Source organism: Lactuca saligna, chromosome 8, assembly GCF_052625555.1.
Source record: "Lactuca saligna cultivar CGN05327 chromosome 8, ASM5262555v1, whole genome shotgun sequence".
NCBI lineage: Eukaryota > Viridiplantae > Streptophyta > Magnoliopsida > Asterales > Asteraceae > Lactuca > Lactuca saligna.
The window spans coordinates 171,809,116-171,836,559 of NC_136424.1; the positions used below are offsets into that span (position 1 = coordinate 171,809,116).

At 33.8% G+C, this 27,444-nt stretch overlaps 2 protein-coding genes across 2 annotated transcripts; one reads left to right on the top strand and one right to left on the bottom strand.

Annotated features, from left to right (window-relative positions):
- Positions 1-923: 923 nt before the first annotated feature.
- On the top strand, positions 924-1,656 carry LOC145011648 (uncharacterized). Its single transcript, XM_078970384.1, has one exon. The coding sequence runs from the start codon at positions 1,012-1,014 to the stop codon at positions 1,447-1,449; it is 438 nt and encodes a 145-aa protein (XP_078826510.1). The 5' UTR covers positions 924-1,011; the 3' UTR covers positions 1,450-1,656.
- A 19,971-nt stretch (positions 1,657-21,627) lies between these two features.
- On the bottom strand, positions 21,628-23,378 carry LOC145012928 (uncharacterized). Its single transcript, XM_078971722.1, has 4 exons — positions 23,055-23,378; positions 22,725-22,974; positions 22,084-22,631; positions 21,628-21,996 (listed from the first exon to the last, which is right to left on the bottom strand). Exons 2-4 carry the CDS (start codon positions 22,897-22,899, stop codon positions 21,826-21,828), a joined length of 894 nt encoding a protein of 297 aa, XP_078827848.1. The 5' UTR covers positions 22,900-22,974; positions 23,055-23,378; the 3' UTR covers positions 21,628-21,825.
- Between the last annotated feature and the right edge of the window lie 4,066 nt (positions 23,379-27,444).

Below are 27,444 nucleotides of genomic sequence, written 5' to 3' on the forward strand. Positions count from 1 at the left end.
ATATATATATATATATATATATATATATTAACATTAAATTAAATAAAAACACAATTTATAACATAAATAAATATTTTGTATTAATTAAAACCACATTACATTAATTAAAAATATATAAAGTTACACCTAAATTATTTAAAAAAACATAAAAAAAAAAAATTAGAAAGTTAAAGCTAAATTACTAAAAAAAAACATAAAAAACGAAATTTGAAATTAAAAAGCTATCCATTTTATAGAGAACATGTGTTTGTTGTGTGTAAAAATATGTGTAAAATGTGTGTATATATAGAGATTAATTTAAAAATGATTTTTTTATAATTGTTTCCAACGGCTACAAACCCACAACATGCAAAACATTCGAACCTGACACATCTTCAATCTCATTGGTTGTCTTCATCCATCTTTGCATCCACTCCACAGCTAAATCATCAGTCGTTGGGTCGGTGTTCACAAATCCTTTGGGATGCCACTTAAGCTTCCACACCCGGGTTTCTATCCCACTTTGGATAGCCTAATCTTTTTCGTTTAATTAATGTGTTAATTAAATGTGATGTGGACCATGACATTGATATTTATGATATCTGTTGGCCTCTAATAATGTATTTGTAGGTAAAAGCTAACATAAAAAGATAAACGACACATAATTTCTTCCTCAGTTGCATAATAGATACAAAATAGATAGGTAAAATATAATGTGCCTTTTTTTTTTAACGGAACAATTATATATGATATATGGGGTTTCCGAATATAATTATATATAATAAACTTGTGGTTTTTTTCTATATTTTGCCCTTTAGAACGGCTTATTTATTTTTTAAATACTGTTTGATAAATAATTAAATACAAATGGGCTTTCAACTATTTCTCTAAAGTCTAAGCCAACAAAGTCCAGCCCAAGAATATAACATAACTTGAGACTTCCGACAACCAGTCTTCTTCTACCTTCACTCAGACAAAACCCCCATCCAAAACCCTGATTCAGGGCCAAATCAGTTTGATCTTCGATCGCCAATGGCCGGAGGTCGATTTCGCGAGCTACTAAAAAAGTACGGCAAGGTGGCGCTAGTTGTACACTGTTCCGTCTCAGCCGCCAGCATTACCGGATTGTACGTCGCCATAAAGAACAATATCGACGTCGAATCAGCTATGGAAAAAGTTCGTTTCAAGCAACTTGAATCCGTTCTCGAAAAATTCGGCATGAGCGGTCCAAAGGAAGTAGAAGTAGATACTGCTACAGGGTTTCCACAATCAAATCAGGAATCAATGGATGAGGCGACGAAGCCGAGGAATCGGACGGCTGAGCTCGCGGCGTCGAGCGGCGGAGCATTGGCGTTAGCGGTTCTTTGTAATAAGGCTCTGTTTCCGGTTAGAGTTCCGATCACCATTGCTCTCACACCTCCGATTGCTAGGTTTCTAGCAAGGAGGCAGATCATTAAAAATAGTTTATGATGAATATGATCTTCTCCTTTCTCTTTAGTTAAGAAAAATGCATACAATTTCTTCCATTGATACCAGGTTATATGGATCGATATTGTTAGAAATGCATACGCTTACTGCTTACATGATAGGTGATTAATAAGCAATTATACATTTCCTGAATTGCATTCAACTTTAAGACATTTGTTTTGAAGATATATATCATGATTGTATCCCTAATTCGTCAGAAACTTTCCATATCTTAGTGTTCTTGTAATTTGATAGTTTAAGCTAAGCAACATTGGTGCTTCAAAGGTTAAATGCTTTATTCTTGTGAACATGTAGCTTCTTAGTTCTTATTAGACTTGGTGTTCTGAACTGTTTACTGTCTTCAAGCTTTTAGACTTCATTTCTGCCCTTGTCTTTGTAAAATTAGGGATAAGACTTGAATCTAGTTTCTAGGGTTGTAAAATTAGTTATTCAGGGGGTCAATCATGGAGTATCAAATAATTAGATTTGGAGAAGAGGATAACAAGTTGCTTTAAGAAACCTGCTATTGGTTTATATGTAAAATTAGCTAAATTATGCTTCCTTTAATAAATATTTTTTAGTGTCCGATGGAATTAAAATAAAACATGCTTATTGACCTTAATAATCAGTTTTTTATTTACTTCTAACTTATTTAAAAGTGTTTATTATTTAGACAAAACTAGTAATTGAGCCCGCACGTTGCCGCGGGATTTTACGTGTTTTTATTGCGAATTAGGAAAGTAGAGGAGGAAAAATCATATTATGGGCATGTTTGACATGGAATGTTTGGAAGCCTCTAGCATTAGACAAAACGTTCTGTTTTGAACAAAAAACTTCGTATGACACTATAAGTTTTTAGGGTTTAGTTTAAACAAAATGTTTCAAATTTAAAATATATTACGTAGCATTTAACAAAACGCTATCAGCTACCTGCTACCTGCTATCAACATGTTTTGCCTAACACACCCTATATATATTACGGGGACGGGGATATATATACGCAAGTTTAAAAAATCAAGGGATGAAAGTGGCATATTACAAAGTTGAATTTGGAAGGGGTGAAAGTGATTTTAAAAAGTAAAGAGATAAAAAAAATTATCACTTTAGAAAATATAGGGGCTGCAAGTGACGGATTATATAAAATTGATGGATTAAATTTGTAATGAACATATATGAACATAAAAGGAACTTAAATGAAGGAACACGAACATAAAAATACGTAAACGAATAACATAAGGGGTGTTCACGACCATAATTGAACGAAAAATACTATTGTTCATGTCCGTTCATTTAACTAAACGAACAAGAATTTGTGTTTATGTTCATTCTTTTATTAAATAAACGAACTTCTTGTTGACCAGTTCGTTGAATTTTTGGTCCGTTTACAGCCATATATATGTTTTTCTTAAATATGAAAAATATCATGTATGCTCTTCTTAAACATCAAAATATCAATGTTTATATTTAAAATATCATCCATCTACAACATCACAATATCCTACAACAACAAAAGCTAAGCAATCAATGCATACATTTATTTGTTGTGTAAGTGGCATTCCAACAATTTAGAAGTAGATGTTTCATTATTATAGACTTAGTGTAATATGGTTTAATTTTTTAATTATTATAATAATTCTAAGATATAAAAAATAATCATAAACTATTAAAAACATTATAAAAAGGATTTCGACAATATGAAAATTTAAAGGTTTAGACATATTAAGAAATTAAGTTTAACAAATATGATATTTTGAAAATTCCCCATTTGTTCTAAGACCATTAGACTTGCTAGCACCGGACATTTTCGGTGATTTAGGTGGCATTTGAGGGTGGGTGGCTACACCATGCCTTATTGCCTAGGGATCCCGAGTAGGAACAAACTCTTTTTCTCTCTCTCTCTCTCTCTCTCTCTCTATATATATATATATATATATATATATATATATATATATATATATATATATATATATATATATATATTATTGTTGTGTTATTCAACCCAATAGATACATGTAGATTTTTTTTTCAACATAAAGTAGTTATTTTTATTTGTTTGGAATGACGAAATTTTATTAAAAAACTAGCAAAAAGTTAGAAAAGAACCATTACTAAGAGAATTTAAAACAAGGTTTTATAACCACGAAACCCAATGAATTTTAGCTTTACTATACATATTGAAATTCGAAAAATAATTAAACACTTATTTATATTGGAGTACATAACCTTTTTGCTTATTTTTATTAAGCACTTCATATATATTTAGTGATCAATATAGTTTAATCTTTTACACATTTAACCCCCTCATTTTCTACTCATATTTTATTTTACCCCTTAAGTATATTTAGTTTTTAATTAATTTATTTATTACTAGGTAACTAATTCTATCAAATATTTAATAATATTTTATTTATGAAATATAAATTTATAATGATAATCTTAATTAAAATAGTTTGTATTAAAATATAATATATGTTTTAAAATGACTTAACTAAATGGAAAAGATTATGTAGAAAATTTTAAATAAATAATTATAGATTAGTTAAATTTAAAGAAAAAGTTGTTGGAGGATGTTAACCATTGGAGATGTGATTTAATTAGATGTTAAATGTAATGGAATGATGAGATATCAATAATATTAAGTTATAATATATGTTAACCATTGTAGATGTTCTAATAACAAAATGTAAAATTATATTAAAATAAAAGTCAGAAGCTCTAAAAAACTAGCTAGAGTAGTTTTCAATAAATAAATTTTTTATTTTCTTCTTTGATTTGTACATATCAAGGTTGTCAAGATCGGGATCCTACCTAGGATCGATTTTGGGTTTGCAAGATCGGGATCGTAAGATCGGGATCGAGATCTTAAGATCCCACAAAATAGAATATAATTTTAATTTATAATATTTAATCATGAAAACTATTTCAAACATTTAGTTTTTCATTCAAAAGTTATAAAAACTTCAAAATATTAATCATAAATCACAATAAAAAATGATAAATGGTAGATTGGTAAAGGATAAAAGGCATAAAGTGGTAAAAAAAATTTCATTTGCAAAAAAAAAAAAAAAAAAAATCAAAGGAAGGTAGGATCGGATCGGATCTCGATCCTACGATCCTACCTACGATCTTACGATCTTACCTGCGATCCTACCCCAAATACGACCCTTTTACGATCCGGATCGTTTTTCATACCTAGGATCGTAGGATCGTACGATCCTACGATCAGGATCGCGATTTTGACAACTATGGTACATATAAATATAACATATTTATAGTTATCGTACAAGAATCAATTTTATAAATGAAAGAATCACTCTATTTAAATAAAGGGAAAATAACTTATGAGAGTAATCATCTTTTTCACTTTGTTCACATTTAGACAATTTTTTTGTACTATTTTGATCACATATTACCATTGTCATCGGCTATCTCAGGTAACAATGATAACATGTAGCACATTTAACATGTTAGATACTTAAATATACACAACAAAACAGAAATTGTTTAAATGTGAACAAAACGAAAAGTTAATTACCTTGATAATGTTATGGATTATTATTTAGTGAATGACATATACCTCCATCACTCTCCATATAGTTATGCAAATGTTGGATATTTATCTTATCAACATAAATCTAGATTCCAAACAAGTTATTTATTTACTTATGGAGGTACGATATTTTTTTGGCGTTATGTTAAACAAAATTTATTTGTTGCTTATTTTAACCATGCATAGATTATAAAAATTCATGAGGCAAGCCGTAAATGTATTTGGTTAAGAAATTTAACTCAACACAGTGGCAAGAATTATGGTTTGACTTCTAATAGGGATGTTCTAACTTTACTATATAAAGAAATGTGGCTAGTATATCCCAATTTAAGGAATGTTTTATTAAAGGAGACAAAACTAAACATATATCACCAAAGTTCTTTTTCACTAATGATCTTCAAAAGGAGTGTGACATTAACATCCAGAAAATCTAATCGAGTAACAACTTGGCCTATTTAGTCACTAAAGCACTTCTTACATCCAAATTTGAAAAGAAGTTACGAAACATTGGTATGAGGCACTCCAAGGAAATCAAGTGATGTGTCCATCAGGGGGAGTTGAAATATTGTACTCTTTTCATTAGCAAAAAATTTTCCCACTGGGTTTTCTTAGCAAGGTTTTTAATGAGACCATTATTCCAATGTCTATTATTATTTATGTACACTTTTTCCTTAATAAGGGGTTTTTTCCATGAGGTTTTACCGATTATGGTTTTAACGAGGCATAATACAATCGTCATTCAAGGGGGAATATTATAAATTATTATTTAGTGAATAACTATTGGATTCCTCATATTCCCCCCATCATTCTCCATAATTAGTGAACATTATAACAAACATTATTATGAGTTTTATAAGTGTAGTTATGCACCACTATAATAAGCATTCATAACATATCTCACATTTCATCTTCTTTGTCTAGTATAAATAATGAGTATTATATATTGTAAATGTTGGTTGTTTTTACCGCAAGTATTGAAGTAAAGTTCTTTACAATCTTGTTTCCTATTTTGTTCTTTGAATTAGCTTCATATTTATAACAAATAAGTCCTTATCCCCACTTTTTGGAACACCCAGTTTCTAGAACATATCTATTTAGGGCATCTAGGAGTCAAAGTCATGATTTTTGTGTAAAACTAGGTGTCACGACGTGACCATAGAAAGGTCACGAAGTGACAAGCGAATAAATGAAAATGTGGATTTACTTGAGCTCATGACGTGAGACATAAGGGCTCACGTCATGAGAATTGTTGCATCCTAAGCCCACGATCTTTTAGGGTGCCCTGCGTATTTAAGCCCCTCTAAGTCATTTTTAGGGTTCATTACCAGCTTCCTTCGTCCTCAAACAGAGAAAAACCCTAACCCTAGCCTCTCCTTGTGATTCTTGAGCTTTTGGTGGCTTGAAGAAGAAGGGATCACCTTTGGAGCATAGATCCAACTTGGAAGCTTCATTTGCATCTTATAACAACATCTATAGACCTTTTTGAGTGACCAAGATTCAAGATTTATGATTCCTTGTTGCTAGATCTAAGGTTGTATGCATGATTATCCATGGTTAGATGAGTTATAGTGTTGGGACTCCATAAAGTTAGCAACCTTATAGGTCCTTAGAGTCCACTGGTGATTATATATGGTGGATATGAAGTTTGGGTGATGTTTGAGCTCATGCTTGAGGTTTTGACCTCCTTTTCTTCATAAATCCCCTAATTTGAGCTCAAGTCTTCCATTGGACATGCAAGACCTTAAAACATCATTTTTTAATAGTTTTTGGGGTGTTTGGAAGCCTTCTGGAGGAGGTGGATTAGTGGCTTAATTGATTCAGGGTTTTTAATCTTCAAAATGTCATTCAGACGGTTCTCACAACCTGAGACTATGCCTGTCATGTCGTAAGTATCGATGGATCACGACTATTTTGTCTTTTAGTGGCTCACGATGTGACCAATAGAGTGTCACGTCCCGAGGGGACGTTAACTTTTTGTTGACCGTTGACTTTTTCACCATGTTAAATTTAGGTCAAACTTAAAGGATTTGGACTGTTGATTAAGATTCTTCCATGTTTTGGTGCTATAGGGCTCGTGGGAGCAATCAGTGCAAAAAAGGAAGCTCGCCATAGTGTTTCAAGGTATTTCGTTTCAGGTGAGTTTTCCTCATTGTACCCGTGAATCTAAGGCATCAATGTCGACCCACTAGTTTTGGTTATCATTTAGCAGAGGGATACCCTAAGGGCTTTATGTTATCACATAGTATAGTCTGAAGACTCTTGATCTAGGCTTTCTTGCGTGTTCCTTGTTTGGTTTTGGCTCTAAATTAGGAGCATCTATCCGGGTGTCTATCTCACCTTTGGATATATATGACTATGCATTCCTTGGAGATTTGGTTACGCGTCCTTATGTATAGGATGTTGTTGTGCTATAGTGGATTGTTATATATATATATATATATATATATATATATATATATATATATATATATATATATATATATATATCAAGGTTGTAGAAATTCCTCGACGACGGACTGGGGTCAAAAGATTAATCGGCTAGGCGGGGATTAATTGGGGACCATTAAGTATTAAAATTTTAATGAATATGTAACAACCCGTCATTTTCAAATCAATAAGAGTCTAAACCACATTTCAATCCTTGTTGTATTTTATTCTCTATTGCATAGGGGATGCTTATAAGCTAATAACTAATTATAGTTTGAAACCTACGATTGATTATTGTTAGTATAAATTAACATAAGATAAAAGATTAAGGTTTAAACTATTAAATAACCACCATAAAATAGATTTCGGTCCAAGGAAATCAAGAACCAAGTATTTTCAGCCTTGTAATCCAATTCAAATGGAGTTTACTGTTGGAACAAATCAAGAACAAGAGTTTTCGGTCAAGCATGACCGAAAACACCCTTTAATGGACCGAAAACTCAACCTAAGTTCCATTAGTGGACGGAAAACCCAAGGCCTAAGGTCCAATATGAATTGTAAACCACCCCTATATATTTAGTTTCAACCGTGAACCCAATTCATTTCTCAATTTCCCAACCGTAAACACTTCCTATTTTGCTTTCAAGTATCATCCGTAAACAACATATATTCAAGAGGTTTCTACCTAGATCTTATTTTCACCAAGAACACCAATGTGAAAATCGTCAATTTCTGGTCAAGTAAAAGTAAAACGAAGTTTGGGTCAAAAACAGGAAATCTGGACCCTGACCTCCTTTTCTTCATAAATCCCCTAATTTGAGCTCAAGTCTTCCATTGGACATGCAAGACCTTAAAACATCATTTTTTAATAGTTTTTGGGGTGTTTGGAAGCCTTCTGGAGGAGGTGGATTAGTGGCTTAATTGATTCAGGGTTTTTAATCTTCAAAATGTCATTCAGACGGTTCTCACAACCTGAGACTATGCCTGTCATGTCGTAAGTATCGATGGATCACGACTATTTTGTCTTTTAGTGGCTCACGATGTGACCAATAGAGTGTCACGTCCCGAGGGGACGTTAACTTTTTGTTGACCGTTGACTTTTTCACCATGTTAAATTTAGGTCAAACTTAAAGGATTTGGACTGTTGATTAAGATTCTTCCATGTTTTGGTGCTATAGGGCTCGTGGGAGCAATCAGTGCAAAAAAGGAAGCTCGCCATAGTGTTTCAAGGTATTTCGTTTCAGGTGAGTTTTCCTCATTGTACCCGTGAATCTAAGGCATCAATGTCGACCCACTAGTTTTGGTTATCATTTAGCAGAGGGATACCCTAAGGGCTTTATGTTATCACATAGTATAGTCTGAAGACTCTTGATCTAGGCTTTCTTGCGTGTTCCTTGTTTGGTTTTGGCTCTAAATTAGGAGCATCTATCCGGGTGTCTATCTCACCTTTGGATATATATGACTATGCATTCCTTGGAGATTTGGTTACGCGTCCTTATGTATAGGATGTTGTTGTGCTATAGTGGATTGTTATATATATATATATATATATATATATATATATATATATATATATATATATATATATATATATATATATATCAAGGTTGTAGAAATTCCTCGACGACGGACTGGGGTCAAAAGATTAATCGGCTAGGCGGGGATTAATTGGGGACCATTAAGTATTAAAATTTTAATGAATATGTAACAACCCGTCATTTTCAAATCAATAAGAGTCTAAACCACATTTCAATCCTTGTTGTATTTTATTCTCTATTGCATAGGGGATGCTTATAAGCTAATAACTAATTATAGTTTGAAACCTACGATTGATTATTGTTAGTATAAATTAACATAAGATAAAAGATTAAGGTTTAAACTATTAAATAACCACCATAAAATAGATTTCGGTCCAAGGAAATCAAGAACCAAGTATTTTCAGCCTTGTAATCCAATTCAAATGGAGTTTACTGTTGGAACAAATCAAGAACAAGAGTTTTCGGTCAAGCATGACCGAAAACACCCTTTAATGGACCGAAAACTCAACCTAAGTTCCATTAGTGGACGGAAAACCCAAGGCCTAAGGTCCAATATGAATTGTAAACCACCCCTATATATTTAGTTTCAACCGTGAACCCAATTCATTTCTCAATTTCCCAACCGTAAACACTTCCTATTTTACTTTCAAGTATCATCCGTAAACAACATATATTCAAGAGGTTTCTACCTAGATCTTATTTTCACCAAGAACACCAATGTGAAAATCGTCAATTTCTGGTCAAGTAAAAGTAAAACGAAGTTTGGGTCAAAAACAGGAAATCTGGACCGAACCTGCGAGGTTCGGCTTTAAGAGAGTGAGAACCAAGAGAAGGGAAGGAAAGAACCGAAAGGGAGAGAAGGGGACCGAAGGTGCGAGGGGAGCGACCGAGAGTGCGAGGCTCGGTCTCGGTGACTCATGCGAGGTTCGGCTTCGGCTTCTTCTGCGAGGTTCGACTTTGGTTGCTTCTCGGTTCCAAGGGAGGCTCGGTTCAGGAGGGGTTCGACTCCTAGGAGGGTTCGGCTCCTAAGAGCTTTTTTCGCGTAGACTTCCGTTTTCGAGTGATTTCTGACCAAGTTAAGGGTTGGGATGCCCCGAGTGATTATAAGAAGTTGAGAGAGATTTGGGAGAGATTTCACATGCTTGGAGAGATTTATCATTCAGAGAGAGATTTGGGAGAGATTTCACATGCTTGGAGAGATTTCTCATTTAGAGAGAGATTTAAGAGAGATTTCACATGCTTGGAGAGATTTGGGAGAGATTTCACATACTTGGAGAGATTTCTCATTCAGAGAGAGATTTGGGAGAGATTTCTCATTCAGAGAGAAATTTGGGAGAGATTTCACATGCTTGGAGGGATTTGGGAGAGATTTCGTTTGCGACCTTTTTAAGTGTTTGGCTTCGTAACGCAAGGTTTGTACATCCCGTTAAGTCTCGTTATGATTGTTATATGCCCCCTCTCACACTCCCGGACCTGACAACGGAAACGTCCAGAGGCGGGTGACTTCATTGTGCAGTATCATAACAATTGAATATAAATGAAACAGAGCAATCCAAACATCATACATTGAGATGACAAACTTACATTGTTTACATATTGTATTTGTTCTTCGAATTACACAAAAGGTACATAAGTAGAAAAGAATCCAAACTACAGCTGAATAGCCTTGCATCAGGATCCCTTGTTACCTGCTTACTAGATCCCTGAGAATACAAGTCGTTTTGAAAAGCGTCAACTAAAAGTTGGTGAGCTCATAAGAATTTATGTATAAAATCGTTTACACTTGATTAGAATCGTTCTCATTGTACTTTCATAAAATCCGATATTTTCTATGAAATTGTTTGAAGTCTTGCCTTGAAAATCGTGGATATATGCGTGCATGACGTTACTTTTGTTCATCCTTATAAAGAGTGATTTTGAAAAGTAGTGTGATTTGTAAAAACGAGCTGTGTCCGAGAATAGTTCCTTTGAATAGTAACAATCAACTGTCTCAAGAAAAATCCCTTATTTTCAAAAAGGAAATATGGTTGAAAATCTTGTTCCTCTTATCAAGTAAAATTGAGTGTGTGTTCTAGTTTATCATTATCGAAATCGTAGGAAAATCATTTCCCCAGAAAATCCTATATTTTCTGCTATAAAATAATCGTAAGTTCTGGTTTATCATTATCGAAATCGTAGAAAATCATTTTCTCCAGAAAATCCTATATGGAAAATCGTTTTCCATAGAGTCCTACGCTTTTTACTTTGTAAAATAGTAGTATTACGACTCTATACTTGTTAGAAAAAAGAATCAACATGGCTATTGTGGACATTCTACGCGATGAAGGACAGTCAACACAACAAATGCGGACCATCACCTATCACGTGTTGGACTGTCAACACAACGTGCCAAAATTTATTTATTAGGTTTTCCTTACATAAATTTCTAGTTAATATAACTTATTCTAGTGAGTCGTTATAACCATACTAATCATGAAGGAGTGCCTGTTTTGGCGTTTCTCAGGCGCCCTCAGTTTGAAAAAGACATTTGTCACCCTATACTGGCCTGTCTAGCTGTAGCGAACAACGAATGTGCGGAGTGTCAACCCCGTATAGATCTATACACAAATTCCCGCTCTCCCTCCAGGAGACTCTGGCTATAACTCCTTACAGGACTTAGACGTATACTAATATTTTTATATTTAGGTACTTTTGAGATTTGTCTGACTAGAATATTAACAACCTTTTGAGCAATCGTTAGAGATCCATTATTTGTTAGATAAATAATGAAACTCGTACTTATTGAGTAGAAATATCGTTCTCGTTCCATATCATTGATTGTGCTCGTTAACTAGGTGCTCGTGTTCATTCCTTTTCGTTTATTGAAAAATAAGTCATTTTAGTCAAGAGAAAAAGTGTCAAGTTATAATTTATATAAATTTATAACTGTCGGTTATGACACACATTTTCTGTTTTATGACATATAGAACATTACTTATGTTCTTGGAGGTTCTATGACAGCAGCTTATGACATGCAAATGTTTATGTCATAACGACTCTATTTGTATATTTTCTTGACGCAAACTTCTATGTTGGATATTTATAAAATACTCCCTGATAGTTTGCAAAATAGTCACAAAGTTTCTATTTTCGAAAATCACTAGAAATGGTGTCCACTTAGTAAGGTTCCTTTTTGTAACTTTTATCTTTAGACATGAAAGCATAGATAAAGGGGTTAAGATGGATACACTCAATAGTTGGGAGACTCTTTTGCACGAAGTATCCTCCGTTCTTTATGAAATTTAGAAATCCTTCGTTCATGAGTACATTACTAAATAATAATTTAATAATATTTCACACACACATACAAACATACGTATATATGCAATCATTTAAGAGTTTAGGCAAGATTTGACTTGTACTCTCCCCCAAAACATTAAAACATTGAAAAAGGTGGGGTATGAAGCTCACTTGAGTTGGTTGAGGAGTTGCTTGGAGTTATGGAGTGAAGACCTCAAGCTTAAACTCTTGCTGAGATGAGGAATTTCCTTGGGAGGGATGCCTTCCTAAGGGTGATCATCACATATTATGAATAAAAAATATGGATTCATCTTGAAATATTATAAAATATTCAAGGGGTGGAGGAATTTACCTTACAACTCCAGGGAGAAATCGAGAATTTTTTTTTCAGCAAGTTCTTGTTCTTGCTTGGAGATGAGTTTTGAGAGGAAATGAGAAAAGTGAGAGAATATGTGAAGTCTAACCCCTTCACTATCGTTGCTTTGGAGTATAAGAAAAGGAAATGAATCTTTAATGCATGAGGATCTAGTGGTCCATGCATGGATATTTGGTGGGTAAAGCATGGAATACTATGATTTGCATGGGAAATGAGGAATTTCATCAAATCACAAAGTCAATCCTTTTGTCATTTTCATGATTTAGGATAAGGTTTTCCTAAATCCCAACCATTTATTTTTATGAAGAGTATGGGTCTCAGTTAAGAAAAACACGGGTTTGGTGGGATTCCTGACCTCAAAATATCTTAAAATGATAAAAAAAAAAAAGGTCCGGAATAGTCCAAAATCCGAAGCTAAAGGTGAAATCCGAAGCCCTTATGCAAAATTTGAAGCCCTTAGTTAAATTTCGGAGGGGAGGGGGGGGGGGGGTTTGCGAGGTTCCGAAGTGGTTGGCAGGGGGGGTTCCCGAGGCGCTGAACAAGTTCCAAATGAGGTTATCAAGTTCCGGAGTCAATGGTCACATTTCGGGGTGCATTCTCGGATTTCGAAGTCAGGCTAGTCTTCCGGTGGATGCGAGGAGGTTCCGAAGGTGGAAAGGTTCTGAAGCAATGCGAGCATGTCCGGAGCAGCTTCTAATTTCCGGAGTGGATTCAAGGCTTTCCGAATGAGAGGCTTCTCTCTAGTCTATCAGAGGGTTCGAAGCACATGGGGGTTACGGGGTGAAAACCTTCTTGGTTCCTTAGAAGGTGTCCGGACCAAGAGGGTTCCGGACCAAGAGGAGTCTGGACTAAAAGGGTTCCGGACCAAGAGGGTTCTTTTGGGGTTTCCTCTTTCAGTTTTGAGTTGTTTTCGACTGAGGAAGGTACTTAGGGAGATTTGAGCTACATGGAGAGATTTGAGAGAGATTTCACATACTTGGAGAGATTTGGGAGAGATTTACTATACTTGGAGAGATTTGGCATTCTTAGAGATATTTGGGAGAGATTCACCACACTTGGAGAGATTTGGGAGAGATTCACTATTCTTGGAGAGATTTCACATACTTAGAGAGATTCACTATTCTTGGAGAGATTTGGGAGAGATTCACTATTCCTGGAGAGATTTGGGAGAGATTCACTATTCTTGGAGAGAGTTCGCATACTTAGAGAGATTTGGGAGAGATTCACTATTCTTGGAGAGATTTTGGGAGAGATTCACTATTCTTGGAGAGATTTTGCATACTTAGAGAGATTTGGGAGAGATTCACTATACTTGGAGAGATTTGTATTCTAACACTTTATGGCTCCTAAGGAACTCATATTAAACACTTAGAAGTGTTAGCACGATCTCACAATAGTCCTTACTTACCTGAGGACGGAATTTCCCAGCCAAAAGTACTAGTTGTGACACCCCGGAGGGTTAAGGAATAAGGTTTTATCGAATAGATCCATCACTTGCCCTGATTAGGGTTTAGAATTTCCGAACATACGAATTTTCCAAGTTATAGCTTCTTACTAAAATAGCGAGTAAGGCATAAGGAAAACCCTAATATACAAGGGTTAGATGAGTTGACCAGTTTGACCTGTTGACTTTATTTGACTTTGACTTGACCACACCCTCAAACCAAGGATGGCGGTAACGTCCAGGGGTGGCGGACTCCATGTATAGTATCATAACAACCATACTTCATTTTCTCTCACTTTCTCTCTCTCTAAAATTTCGAGATTCAAGGCTATTCTCCAAGCTTTTCTTTTACTTTTGGTAAGTATTAACACCCTCTATATAATTATTTCACTTCTTCTACTCAAATCATGGATATCTTACACAAACATCATCACATTCATGTTAGATCTTCGAATCTTCAAAGCATCTTCTAAGTTACCTCTTTTCTTCAACATCCATCCACTAAGAACATACAAGGTGAGTTCATACCCCTATATTTTCATGTTTTTCTCAAGTTTTAAGAGGGGGGGGGGGGGATACAAGTTAAAACACCAAGAACATAACTAAACTCATCCAACAACTTTCATCACAAAGGTTAACTCCATTCACGGACTGTTTTGGTCAACTTAAACATTTTAGTTTTCAAAACTATATTAGATGCAAATAGTTCAGGTTTATACCTTTAAAATGGCTACTTGCATACGATTTTTCTACAATTTATGACGATTTTAACAAAATGCCTATCACTGTAACTACAAATTCGGACTAGTCTGTGAATATGGACATTTTCACACAAGTTAGAGACATCTAAAAATCATAATAAAATTTATGAACAAACTAGACTCATTTTCTAAACACCCAGAGTTTACAGATTTAGTTTTCGACGTCGTATGATTTTTCTGTGATTTTTCCAAAACAGTGCAGAAATGTTAAAAACAAGTTAACAGCTTACAACTTTCATCACACTTTGTAACATGTTGAGCAAAGTGTTAATCTTTGATGATTTCATATTTTACATGTGTTTTCCGTTATGGTATAATTATATAATAGAAAATTACCCATTGATTTGTAAGAGTCCTTTGTCATTACAAATAATACTAGATAAGGCATGATAAACATAGTTATGTTTTTGCTATACATTCGACTCATATAAAATGGGGTTCATTTGCATTACAAACGTTTTGGATAAACTATAATAGGTATGGTTTATATTTCATATACATTACAAACAGTTATGTTAAACTATAGTAGGTATAGTTTATGTTTCAATTACATTTCAAACTCATTACTAAAGGTTTTCTGTTCATATAAACAGGGTACGAACACAAAGTACCGGGTTTATACAAAAAGGGGTTTTCAGTTCAGTTCATGTAAATCTGTTAATGAATAAATTTGTGAGACATTCGCTTCACGTTACATCCAACGTAACGAAATCAAAAGTCCTGTAAATTGTAACCAGAGTCTCTTGTAGGGAGAACGTGATAGTTGTGTATAGATCTATATTGGGTCTGACAAACCCACACCTGAGCTGCATACAACAACTAGACTGACAGGTCTGTGGTGGCAAGTGTCATTTAACTGGTGGCGCCTGAAGAACGTCGTATTACGAGGCCGACTGAGTCATAGTATGGTTATAATAACTCACATGGGGTATTAACAAAACATAAGATTTACGGGTTTTTACTTTTAAATTTAACGAGTTTAGGTCGATTTAAACTTGCATAAAATTACTTTAAGTATGAAAAAAATACTTGTACATTTCGGTCTTGAATTTTAAGACTACAATACATTTTATAATGGAAATATTGGATTTTTCTTGAACAAACATCACTTTTACAAAGAAAAGGATTTTAGCATCACATTCAAAAGCTTATGAACTCACAAACTTAATTGTTGACATTTTTTATTTTTAAATACTTGTATTCTCAGGAAATCAACGAAATCAAGTAACCACAAGCTTTTGAGGATGGAACGCTACGACGTTGAACAACTATTTTATTATCATGTTATAATCAATCATTGAAATGTGTAACACTTGAAACCATGTAATTCTTTTTCGATTATATTTATGATTGGTTGTATTGTTTTGGTCACTATTATACGGTTGTTATGATACTATACATGAAGTCCGCCACCCATGGACGTTTCCGCCATCCTTGGTTTGGGGGTGTGACAACCAAGAACATTCATCCATATCTTCAAGCTCCAACAAAAAACACCCAAGAACACACCAAAACCCCCCATTTGTCCACCGAAAACCTCTTTCAACACTTCAAATAATTCCAAATAATTTTGTAAGTATTCCTTACATAATTAAAGTGTTGTCTAACACTTTTATTATTATTTAAATCATTATTTAATCTATTATTTAAATTAATATCTTATTAATTTAAATATGACATCGGATATAATTATTTTAGGATAACGTTATTCGTACATACGCTTACCTGAGGATCGTCTCTACAACTCACTATCCAAACACGAACGCACATTTGAGATGAGTTCATACCCCTACGTTTTCACTATTTTCAATGCTTTTTGGGGGGAATACAAGTAAAACATAAGGACTCTTGTGTTATCATTCAAACGGTTTCAAACTATTTCAAACCATTTGCAATTGTTCCAACCTGATTTATCGGTGAATTTACCATCAAATATATTTTGTATATTTTTAACCCTTTTGTAGTATGTCGAGCAAAAGAGTATTTTCATAAATCTCTTACTACAACTTTATACACACTATTATATTGAAAATGTTTCAGTTCATTACAGGGTATACATTTAAAACTATAATTGGTATAGTTATGAACCACTACGCTATTTTGCTAAGTTCAATAAACATTACAAGAACATACATTTAAATTATAATATGTATAGTTTTGGAGACACTACACTATTTACATGCTCAAAGAACACTATACAGAAACAAGTATATAAACTATAATAGGTATAGTTTATGGAACACTACTTTATTACACTAATTCAAGGATACACTACTAACTAGTTATTGAAGTATAATTATTTACATTACAAAGTACACTACTACAAGGTAATACATACAGTTTCAAGTACAAAAGAACACTACTACACTACACGTAAACTAATTAATACAGGTTTGTGAGGCACTACTTCGGGGTACCCATTAGGGTACATTACCAAGTCCTATAAATATTAATCAGAGTCTCCTGGAGGGAGAGCGTGAATTTATGTATAGATCTATATGAGACTGATAATCCCGCACCTAGGCTGCTTGCAATAGCTATGCCGGTAGGCCTGGGGTGACAAATGTCATAACATTCTGACGCCTGAAGAACGTCGTAGAGGCCACTAGTCATATCAAGCATGGTTATATGAAACTCACAATAGTATCAACTAAAACATTTGTTTACGAGATTAATACTACTTCAAATGGTTTCATTTTAAATAATGAAACTACAATACACTACTTTACTCTACAACTGGTGGATTCCAGGCACTCATATAATAAGGTTTTCATACAAACACTACTACGAGCACTGCTACAACACACTACTTTTCTAGTACATAGTACACTAGTACATTAGTTCAACATACAATTTCAAGAATCACACATGACATATTTTTATTTATTAATAAGACTAAAGTTTACAAATACAGACTACGGTTTACTATTACAAAGTGTAGTTCACTATTTTAGAGTACAAAACTACATACATTTTGGTCTTAAAGTTTAAGACTACATTTTATTCACTAAAGAGAATATTAGATTTTCTGGAAGTACACTATAACATTATCAAAGAACATAGACAAGATTTCCATCTCAAATACATACTTATGAACTCACCAACTTAAATGTTGATACACTTTCAAAACCACTTGTATTCTCAGGGAACCGGTAGTCAGATACACCCGCAGGTTTTGAAAAGGCGAAGATCATAGAGTCGTGTCTTTTATAATTTTGTTATACATTTTGATGTTATACAAACTATGTATCGAACAAATGTAAATACTAAATTTTATCAATGTAATGGTTGTGTTTGCTTTGATTACTATTATGCAATTGATGTGATACTGTACATGACGTCCTTCGCCTCCGAACGTTTCCGCCGTTTCGGTTTGGGGGTGTGACAAAATATAACATTAATCTTAAGAATATAAATAAGAAAGTTAACAAATTAATAAATATAACATTAATCCTAAGAATTAATTTTTTTTCACACAATTAAACTAACGAATCCAATTTTTTGTTTCTTCATATTCTCTTAAATATGTCTTAAGGGAACAACATAGGTAAAGAGAAAAGTTGCACTAAGAAAATGAGGCATCAAACATTTTTCATTGCACTTTCAAATCACAAATGAACAATCAAAATGCCAAATAAAAAATAATAAATTGAGTAAATAAGCTATTTTGAATAGACATTCAAATAAAACCAAAAATTTTATCAGATTTGTCTTCCTCTTGATATTCTAAGATCTGTAAATGAAAACCAAAAACTAAATAATATCATATATCAAACATACACAGGTCTCAAACAATTCAAAAAAAATGATAGAACATTACCAAAAATATACCTTACATGTACAAATTCAACTGCAAATTCAGCTTTGGTATCCATTTTCTTTTTCTTGCTACTTCATTCTTTAACTTAGTTGAATCATCATTAGCTTCTTCCTCCTAAAATATGAAACAAATTCCCTTTTTCGTTAACATTTACATTTTAAAGATACACCTACACAAATACAAACAAACATGTTTTAAGGGTACACCTAGACATCAAATTCTTATAAATCCCTATAAATACAAAAACAAAATCACTTTCATTTGCTTTTGAACATCATCGAATTCAGGAAATTCAACATCAGGTTCCTAACTAAAAACTCAAGGAAGTATAGGGTTAGAGAGACAATCGTGGGTTGTGGAAGGTAGTGATAACAGCGATGATGTTGAAGATTTAGAGATCAATGAGGTCGAGAACTAATCTTCGCATATCAGGAGGGTTGGCATCGGAACTCACACTCAGATACATAAAGTCATAAATACACATTAGATGCATACCGGAACTCGCAATAATTGGTTTCGATAGCGTCGACGAATCATATGGTGTCGGAGGAGGAGCAAAAGGTGCCAAAATGCGACTAGTGTACTTGGAAGACGAGACCGGTGAAGAGGACTGCGACGGGCGACAATATGCTTCGTTGCCGACGACGGACCAGAGATCCAGAGCAAAAATCAACATGGATAATGGAACAATAAGATGTGGGCATTCATTTGTTCATTCATTGCTTGAGTTGAGAGAGAGAATTTCATTTTTGTTTGACTGAATTCACGATGGAATGGGTAAATTGCATGGAACCCTAGAAACATTTGTTGACAATTTTGCCCTTAGAATGATTTTAATTTACTTTGACTTGAGTTGACTGATTAGAGCGCCTAGTCCGCCTAGATCCGATTATCTCTGGCTTTGATCGGTTTTGCCAACGTCCGATTACAAAGGCTGATTACCTATAAACGTCATCAGTAGAGGACCACCAAGCGCTTAGGCTCCGATTAATTAGCCGCCTAGGTAGATTTCTGCAACACTGATATATATATATATATATATATATATATATATATATATATATATATATATATATATATATATATATATATATATATATATATATATATATATATATATATATATATATATATATATAGATTCAGGTTCATTTGAGACCATTATAATTTTGTGAGACCGTGAGACCAAATCTAAAAATAATTTTAAAATGCAAAATAAATGGAAAAATCCAAAAATTCTTTTTTTAAATATTATTTTCGGAACTTGAATTAACTAAAAAAAATATAAAAAAATAAATAAAATAAAAAAATTCAGTTTTTTGTTTTTTTTAAAAATACGTGAAATATTCTAAATAGAATATTACACTGACATATTCTAAAAAATAATTTTAAAATGCAAAATAAATGGAAAAATCTAAAAATTCTTTTTTTAAATATTATTTTCGGAACTTGAATTAACTAAAAAAAATAAAAAATAAATAAATAAATTCTATTTTTTTTAAAAAATACGTGAAATATTCTAAATAGAATATTACACTGTACATATTCTAAAAATAATTTTAAAATGCAAAATAAATGGAAAAATCAAAAAATTCTTTTTTTAAATATTATTTTCGGAACATGAGTTAACTAAAAAAAAATAAATAATAAAATAATAAAATAATAAAAATAAATAAAAAAAATGCGTCTCACGGTCTCACAAAATATAGGTGGTCTCAAATGAACCTAACCCTATATATATATACTAGTGGTTTACCCACGCAATACAGCGGCGACGAATAGTTTTTTCGATGGTAATTTGTTTACAAAAATGTTATATTCAAAGGAAAGAATATGTATAACGATAAGTTTCTTTCTTTCAAACATTGAATAGTCTTTTTGGTAAAAAAAATTCCTTATGCCATTAGTTTCATTTATGAATCACATCATATTTAAAAAAATGCACTACGAAAAATATCATTTAACACTACGAAAAAGTAAACGCATGTTGTTGCATATGTTTTAATATAGTTAAAAATCGACAAAACTTCAAAAATGGTCCTTGTGGTTTCCAGAAATATCAAGTTTAGTCCCTAAGTTCAAAAAACCTCACAGATGGTCCCTGTGGTTTCAAAACTTTTAACAAATGGTCCCTCCGGCTCACTCCGTTAGCATTTCACCGTTAACTCATTTTTTAATAAAATATTGCAGGGGTAATTTCGTCATTTCAGTTGTAACCTCATCTCTTTAAACGAAATTGCATGTCCGATTTTTGGGCAAATCCTTTAGCTTCATCAGTCGATCATCTCTCCTCCTTTCCACTGTTGCTCGACCGTTGCACCCTTCACGACATCCAATCGCTTCTGATTCAAAGATGGTGACTTGCAGATGTGGGAATGAAGCAACGAAGATCACTTCATGGACGGATCGTAACCCTGGAAGGCAATTTTGGAACTGTAAAAGATGTGGTTTCATTCGATGGTCTGATCCCCCTATGTGTGCTAGGGCATTGGTGGTGATTCCAGGTTTGATAAGATCAATGAATCGAGTGGAGGAGAGGGTCGCCATTGTAACTGCAGAATTGTGGAACTACCAGCTGATGTTGTTTTGTTCATGGGTGTTTTTTTTTGGTATTATTTTAATCACTAAATATCTTCTGAAGGTTTGGATGGTAATGGAGTTTTGGTTTTTGGTTTGTAACCATTGCAGGGTTTTTTTTTATTTTAATCGGATAGGGGTTTTTTTGCTTTCAGTTTATGTAGGTGGTTTTGGAATTGGTGGTGTTGTATTTGGTTTATGTATCAGATTAATGTGTAATGCAGTGGTAATGGTAATGGTAATGGAATGTAGTTTGTTATAGTTCATTGTTCAATTTCTTGAATGTTTTTGAAATGTAATTGTTAAGTGTATTGTAATTGCATCTTGAAGATGGTTTTCATTTGCAATTGAAATGTACATTGTTATTAATTGATCTGTGAAGTGAAGGGTAGTACACAAAACATATTAATTCATCACCAAAAAGTGCATACACACCATTACATTCAAAGTTATAAAGTTCTTAACACAACCATGATCCAAAAAGTGCATACACACCATTACATGCAAAGTTTTCAAGTTCTTAACACATCTTCAAACAAGTACACATTACATAAGTTTCTAAATACCTACAACACCAACATCCTAATAACCACTAAAAAGTCAATTTTCAGCCTCCTCCAACTTCACCACTGCCTCCCTGCCCTTTACATGTTCTGGAATTGTGCCCTTTGTTATGACACTTTGAACAAGTGACTGCCAAATATTTCCTGCTCAATCTACCAGCTTGGCTGTTTGGCTCATCAACACCCCTTCTTCTCTTCTTCTTAGGCCTCCCAACCTACACATGTTGATATACTATAGTTAAAATTGAATTCATTCCATGTTCACATGTATACTATATATTGTGTGTACTTTAAATACAAACCTGTGTCTTATGTTTTGGTGGAAGTAAAGTGAATGGGCAGTCACTTTTAGGCCACATTGTACGTCCATTCAATGGATCAATTTTGTTGAAATACATGGCTTTCCATGTTGATAACCTATAGCAAGGATGGACCCATTCATCAACATGTGGGGCATTTTCACCATTTTCAATTTTGTCCCATATAGCACAAACAACATGTCTACATGGGAAACCTGTAATCTCCCAAAACCTACAACTGCAACTGTGATCATTCAAATTTACCACATATTGGTCTTGCCATGTGCTTGCCACTTGGTACTTCCCTGCCCCATTGTATTTAGCCACATACTTTGATGCATCAGCCTTAATCTTTTCAAACAGTGTAGTTGCAGTAGGGGTTAGAAGTCCTTCACACTTATCTATTTCCTTTTGCACCACACATAACCTCTTCATGAGATACTCTCTAATATACTCTAAGCAAGTGATAATAGGTTTATCCCTACCTTCATCTAGCTTTGAATTGAATACCTCACAAAGGTTATTCAACAAACAATCAGTATGTGCCCTTCCTGAATAATATATATTAACAGAAGACAATTACACATATAGTAAACACACAAAAGGGAAGATTAACAATTCTCAATAAATTTCTAGAAACTTACCACTAAAGTGAGATTTAGCCCAAGTGTTTGCTGGGATCTTAGACACCCAAGCATGAGCCTCTGCATTGATCTTCTTCAACTCATCCATTGCTCTGTTAAAATGATTGACTGTTGTTGCTCTACCACACTCCCAAAGCTGGTCACTTAAGTCTTTTCCTTTCCATTGCTTCTTCATGTTTTCCTAGATATGCCTCAAACAGAACCTGTGTTCTGCACTAGGGAATACTTTCTCCATTGCTGGTATTATTCCCTAAACAAAAGTCAATGTAATCAACATTAGTTAACCAAATGTATTTAGTAAAGGTAATAAAAAAGTTAGGTGGTACACACCTTTTGTCTATCTGAAATGAAGGTAAAGTTTGAATTTGGTCCCAGATCCAGATCTTCTCCTAACAGTTCCAAGAACCAGGTCCAGCTACTTGTTGATTCTGTCTCTACCACTGCATATGCTACAGGGTATATGCCATTGTTTGAGTCCAACCCTACAGCAGTTAACACTTGCCCAGGGTAAGGGCCCTTCATGAAAGTACCATCCAGACCTAGAAAATCTCTTAATCCAGATTTGAATCCTAACTTCAATGCACCTAAACAGACATATATTCTTCTAAAAGTTCTTGTGGTAACAGACAGGGAGGTTTCTGGATACACATCAATCCTAACTATTGTACCAGGATTAGTGTTGAGTAGCTCCAACACATAATCCCTCAAAAATCCATACTGTACTTGGTAGTCCCCACTAATGATACGCTCAGCCATTGACTTTGCCCTAGCGACCTTTTGCAATGACATTCCTACCTCCAGTTTCTTGCACAACTCTTCGTGTAAAGCTTTCACTGGAATTTTAGGGTTACTCTGTATTTGTTGAACAATTAAGTTTGCTACGTATCTGGAAGTGCAAGCTTTAACCGCCCTTGTTTGCAAACATTTATGCTCATCCTGTACTGTTTTCACCAACCAATCCTGATTTTCATTAGCCCTCGATATTTGGACTGCCCATGGACATGTACCTTTATTGGCAATTACATCTTTACCCTTGCACTTTGCCCTACTTCTGGTTGAGGGCCCACCACTATCAACTCCTGTAGAAGGCTTACTTACAACACCTTTACATTTCACCCTAATCCGGATTTTGTCATTTTTGGCTAGGTATAAAGACCTCCTTGTTGCTACAGCATGTGAGTTCATGTAGTTTTTAACATCAACCTTGGTTTTGAAGACCTGACCAATCTGAAATGGTTTAACATGAACCTCTCCATGTGAGCATGTACTTGACTTACTCAACTCTTTTAGCAGTCTCTTCCTATCATCTTCATGAAATCCTGCAAATTGATAATCATCAGTGGCAATAACTTCCAACCCATTATCAAAGTCAACCACTCCAATCCCATCATCTTTTGAATGATTGTTCAAGATTCCATGTTCATCTACATCAACAGCATTATGGAATTCACTCATGTCTACATCTACATCAAATTGTATGTTAGACTCATCCACATTGTATTCACTGTCATCAGAATCATCTCCACTATCCTCAGAACCATGGCCACTCTCAGAGTAGAAAGCATCTCCACTATCATCACTCACCATACCCTCTAGATAATCCACTTCTGGTTGTTTTTCAAATGAAGTTTGAACATTAAACTCAGCATCATAATCAGCATAAAGTGAGTAATCCTCTACAAATGGTTCATAGTCATCAACTGTTGTAGTATTAGCTCCATTATCAGCTTGGCAGCTTGGTTCCTGTACATGGTAAGTTCCCAATTGTTCTTCAGTTTCAACTGCACTAGTGATCACTTCTTCTTGAGTTTCAATTTCATGATTCACCACTTCCTTTTGAATGACATGACTTTGTTTACCTTGTGACCTTATAAATGGTAGAATACTCTTTGAGTAATCATGGCCTTCATCAACATCTAACACTTGTGACTGCTCATAATCAAGGTTCATAGACTTGTTTAGATCAAGCTTTCTACTACATGAGCCTGCTTCTCTCCTACAAGGTTTCTTTCTATTCATTTCAGGTGACACACTATCAGGCTCCAACTCTTCAATAACAACTTTAGAAGGAGACTTGTAATAACTACCTACCCTTGTCTGACCAGTTTCAATATACACCCTAATAAGTCTGTGTTTAGGGACATATGATACCATTTTAAGTACATCTTGATCATTACCTAAAGGCATTAAGCCATAGTCCAAAGGGTATTCAGGGATACAGAAATGGTAGTAAAGGGTTTGCTCAGTTTTGTACCCTAGTTCTCGAACCATGTCGTCAAGCTCATGAACTGAAAATAAATCAGTGTCAACATAATCTACATATGCTACAACACCATCAACGTATTTCCTTCCAGGTGCTTTGGTGAAGACACCACTGTAGTGTATCTTCAACGTGAAATAGTTCTCATAACCTTCTGTAAACACAAAAAAAAGAAAGAGTAAAATCAATGATTTCCTTACGTCAGCACAATAGACCAAGAAAAAACAAGTTTTGTTGTAGTATTGTACCGTATGTTTTTTCTAAGTCCTCCACGGTTACAAATTTTTCTCGAAAACACCATATTGATAGCACCATTGCAATTTCTGCAGCTTAAAACCCTAAATCCCAATTTCTGTTCTTGCTTCTACGATGGGAATGAACCCGATGACTAAACCTGTAACTGGTTATCTTCTTGGGAGAGGGACGGGTAGTGATGTGCAAGCAAGTAATCATTTCATATTAAAGAGAGGAGGTTACAACTGAAATGACGAAATTACCCCTGCAATATTTTATTAAAAAATGAGTTAACGGTGAAATGCTAACGGAGTGAGCCGGATGGACCATTTGTTAAAAGTTTTGAAACCACAGGGACCATCTGTGAGGTTTTTTGAACTTAGGGACTAAACTTGATATTTCTGGAAACCACATGGATCATTTTTGAAGTTTTGTCGTTAAAAATCTTATGTGGTGTTTTATTTTATAAAAATAACAAACTTTTAGCGGTTAACCATGAAAAATAGTTTTTCCAATGGTTAAATTGAAGTAAAAAATTTGACTTTATGGATTTGTTCCGACTTTTATAAAGATAACTTGATCGAGTAAATTCTATTTTCTATTTTAACTTTGGTTGAATTTTACAAGCTCGGTATAAAAATGATTATTCTGCCTTGAAACAGAAATCAAACTATTGATTTTTTATTGATCTTTTTCTTAAAGTAACTATTTTATCGTTAAACCAAAATCGAAAAGATATAGTGGGCGACATATATGTAATTTTCTTTTATGTTAAATTTAGATATTTTTAGTCAATAATAAATGATTTTATTAATATAATGTTTAAAAGCCAGGTCGGCGTCGCTGATATGGGGTGTTTGGGATTGATTAGTCAAACAACTTATGCTTTTTTAAAAGTATTTATTAACTTATCCGGTATCAAAGATACGATCCTTTAGAAAAAAGGTGTTTGTGTTGTTTCTCATCCAGTACTAAAAACGTCCAAAATGTAATAAGTTGATAATTTATTTTTTTAGTGTTTGGCAATGTTAAAATAAGGGTAATAATATCATTTGGTGTGTACATCAAAAAACACTTTCAAATAAGTTAGAATGAGAGGGTTTATTAAAAATTGCTTGTTATTGGTACCAAACCATAATAAGGAGAAATGAAATTATGGAATCCAAACACTCAAAAGTGTTTATTATCGGTACCAAATCGTAATAAGCTAATATGTCATCTAAATAAGCAATCCCAACACCCCATATTTCTTGTATTTAACCCATAAAATTATGACCTAACTTTTTTAATAGAAAATTTTAACAAAAAAGAAAATTATCAAAAGATGATTACAAGATGTTCTCACTATAAATCACAAATTAAAAGTCACAAAAGGGTGGTGGTTGCCAACAATAGCTGTAAGTACTAATCATGAGGTTGTTATAGCACAAGTCGCATAGAGCTTGTGCAAATGATACAAACATTCTTATACACCAAAGCCAAATTCAGTAGGTATCAAAATTTTATAGAGAAGTGGTCCAAACCGCTACAAAATAATACATAGAATCAATAAGATTCATGTTTTTGAAGCATCCTCAATTACGAATGTTCATTAAAGATTCTTGATAACCTGAGATACAATTAGGGGTTCATTCATTTCTTATCTACGTGTATACTTGCATCCTACTATCATTATAAATTAGTAAAAAAAAACATTTTGTGTGGATGTGTATGTGCATATGTGTGCAAGTTATTGAATAAATGAAATCATGAATACTTTACCAATGGTTTGTTGACTTTTCACAACAATAAACATTTTTTTCTTTTATGTGCACTCCAGCAAAACCATTTAAATGTGATTTTAGCCAATGCATAATATAAACTTATTACGGAGGGAACCTAATTGATGTCGTCATAAATTTGGGAGTGGGGGAAGGGGTAAACCTAATCAAGACATAAATGCAAAAATAGATAATAAACACCCAAATACATACAAATGTAGTAACGTAAATAACAAACGTGTCTACTAAAATCACAGCAGAAAAAAAAAACATGGTCAAATGGGCAGATATGAAGAAAATGCAAATATATAAGCTAAAACTAACAATCCCAATTACACAGATTTATCTTGAGATGAATTTTGCTTAATTAGATTAGTAAGAAAGAAGAACACATAAATCCAAGAGGGAGATGAGGGATTGCGATTAAAATTGTAAGGGTAAATGGATTTCAATCGTGATCAGTGAC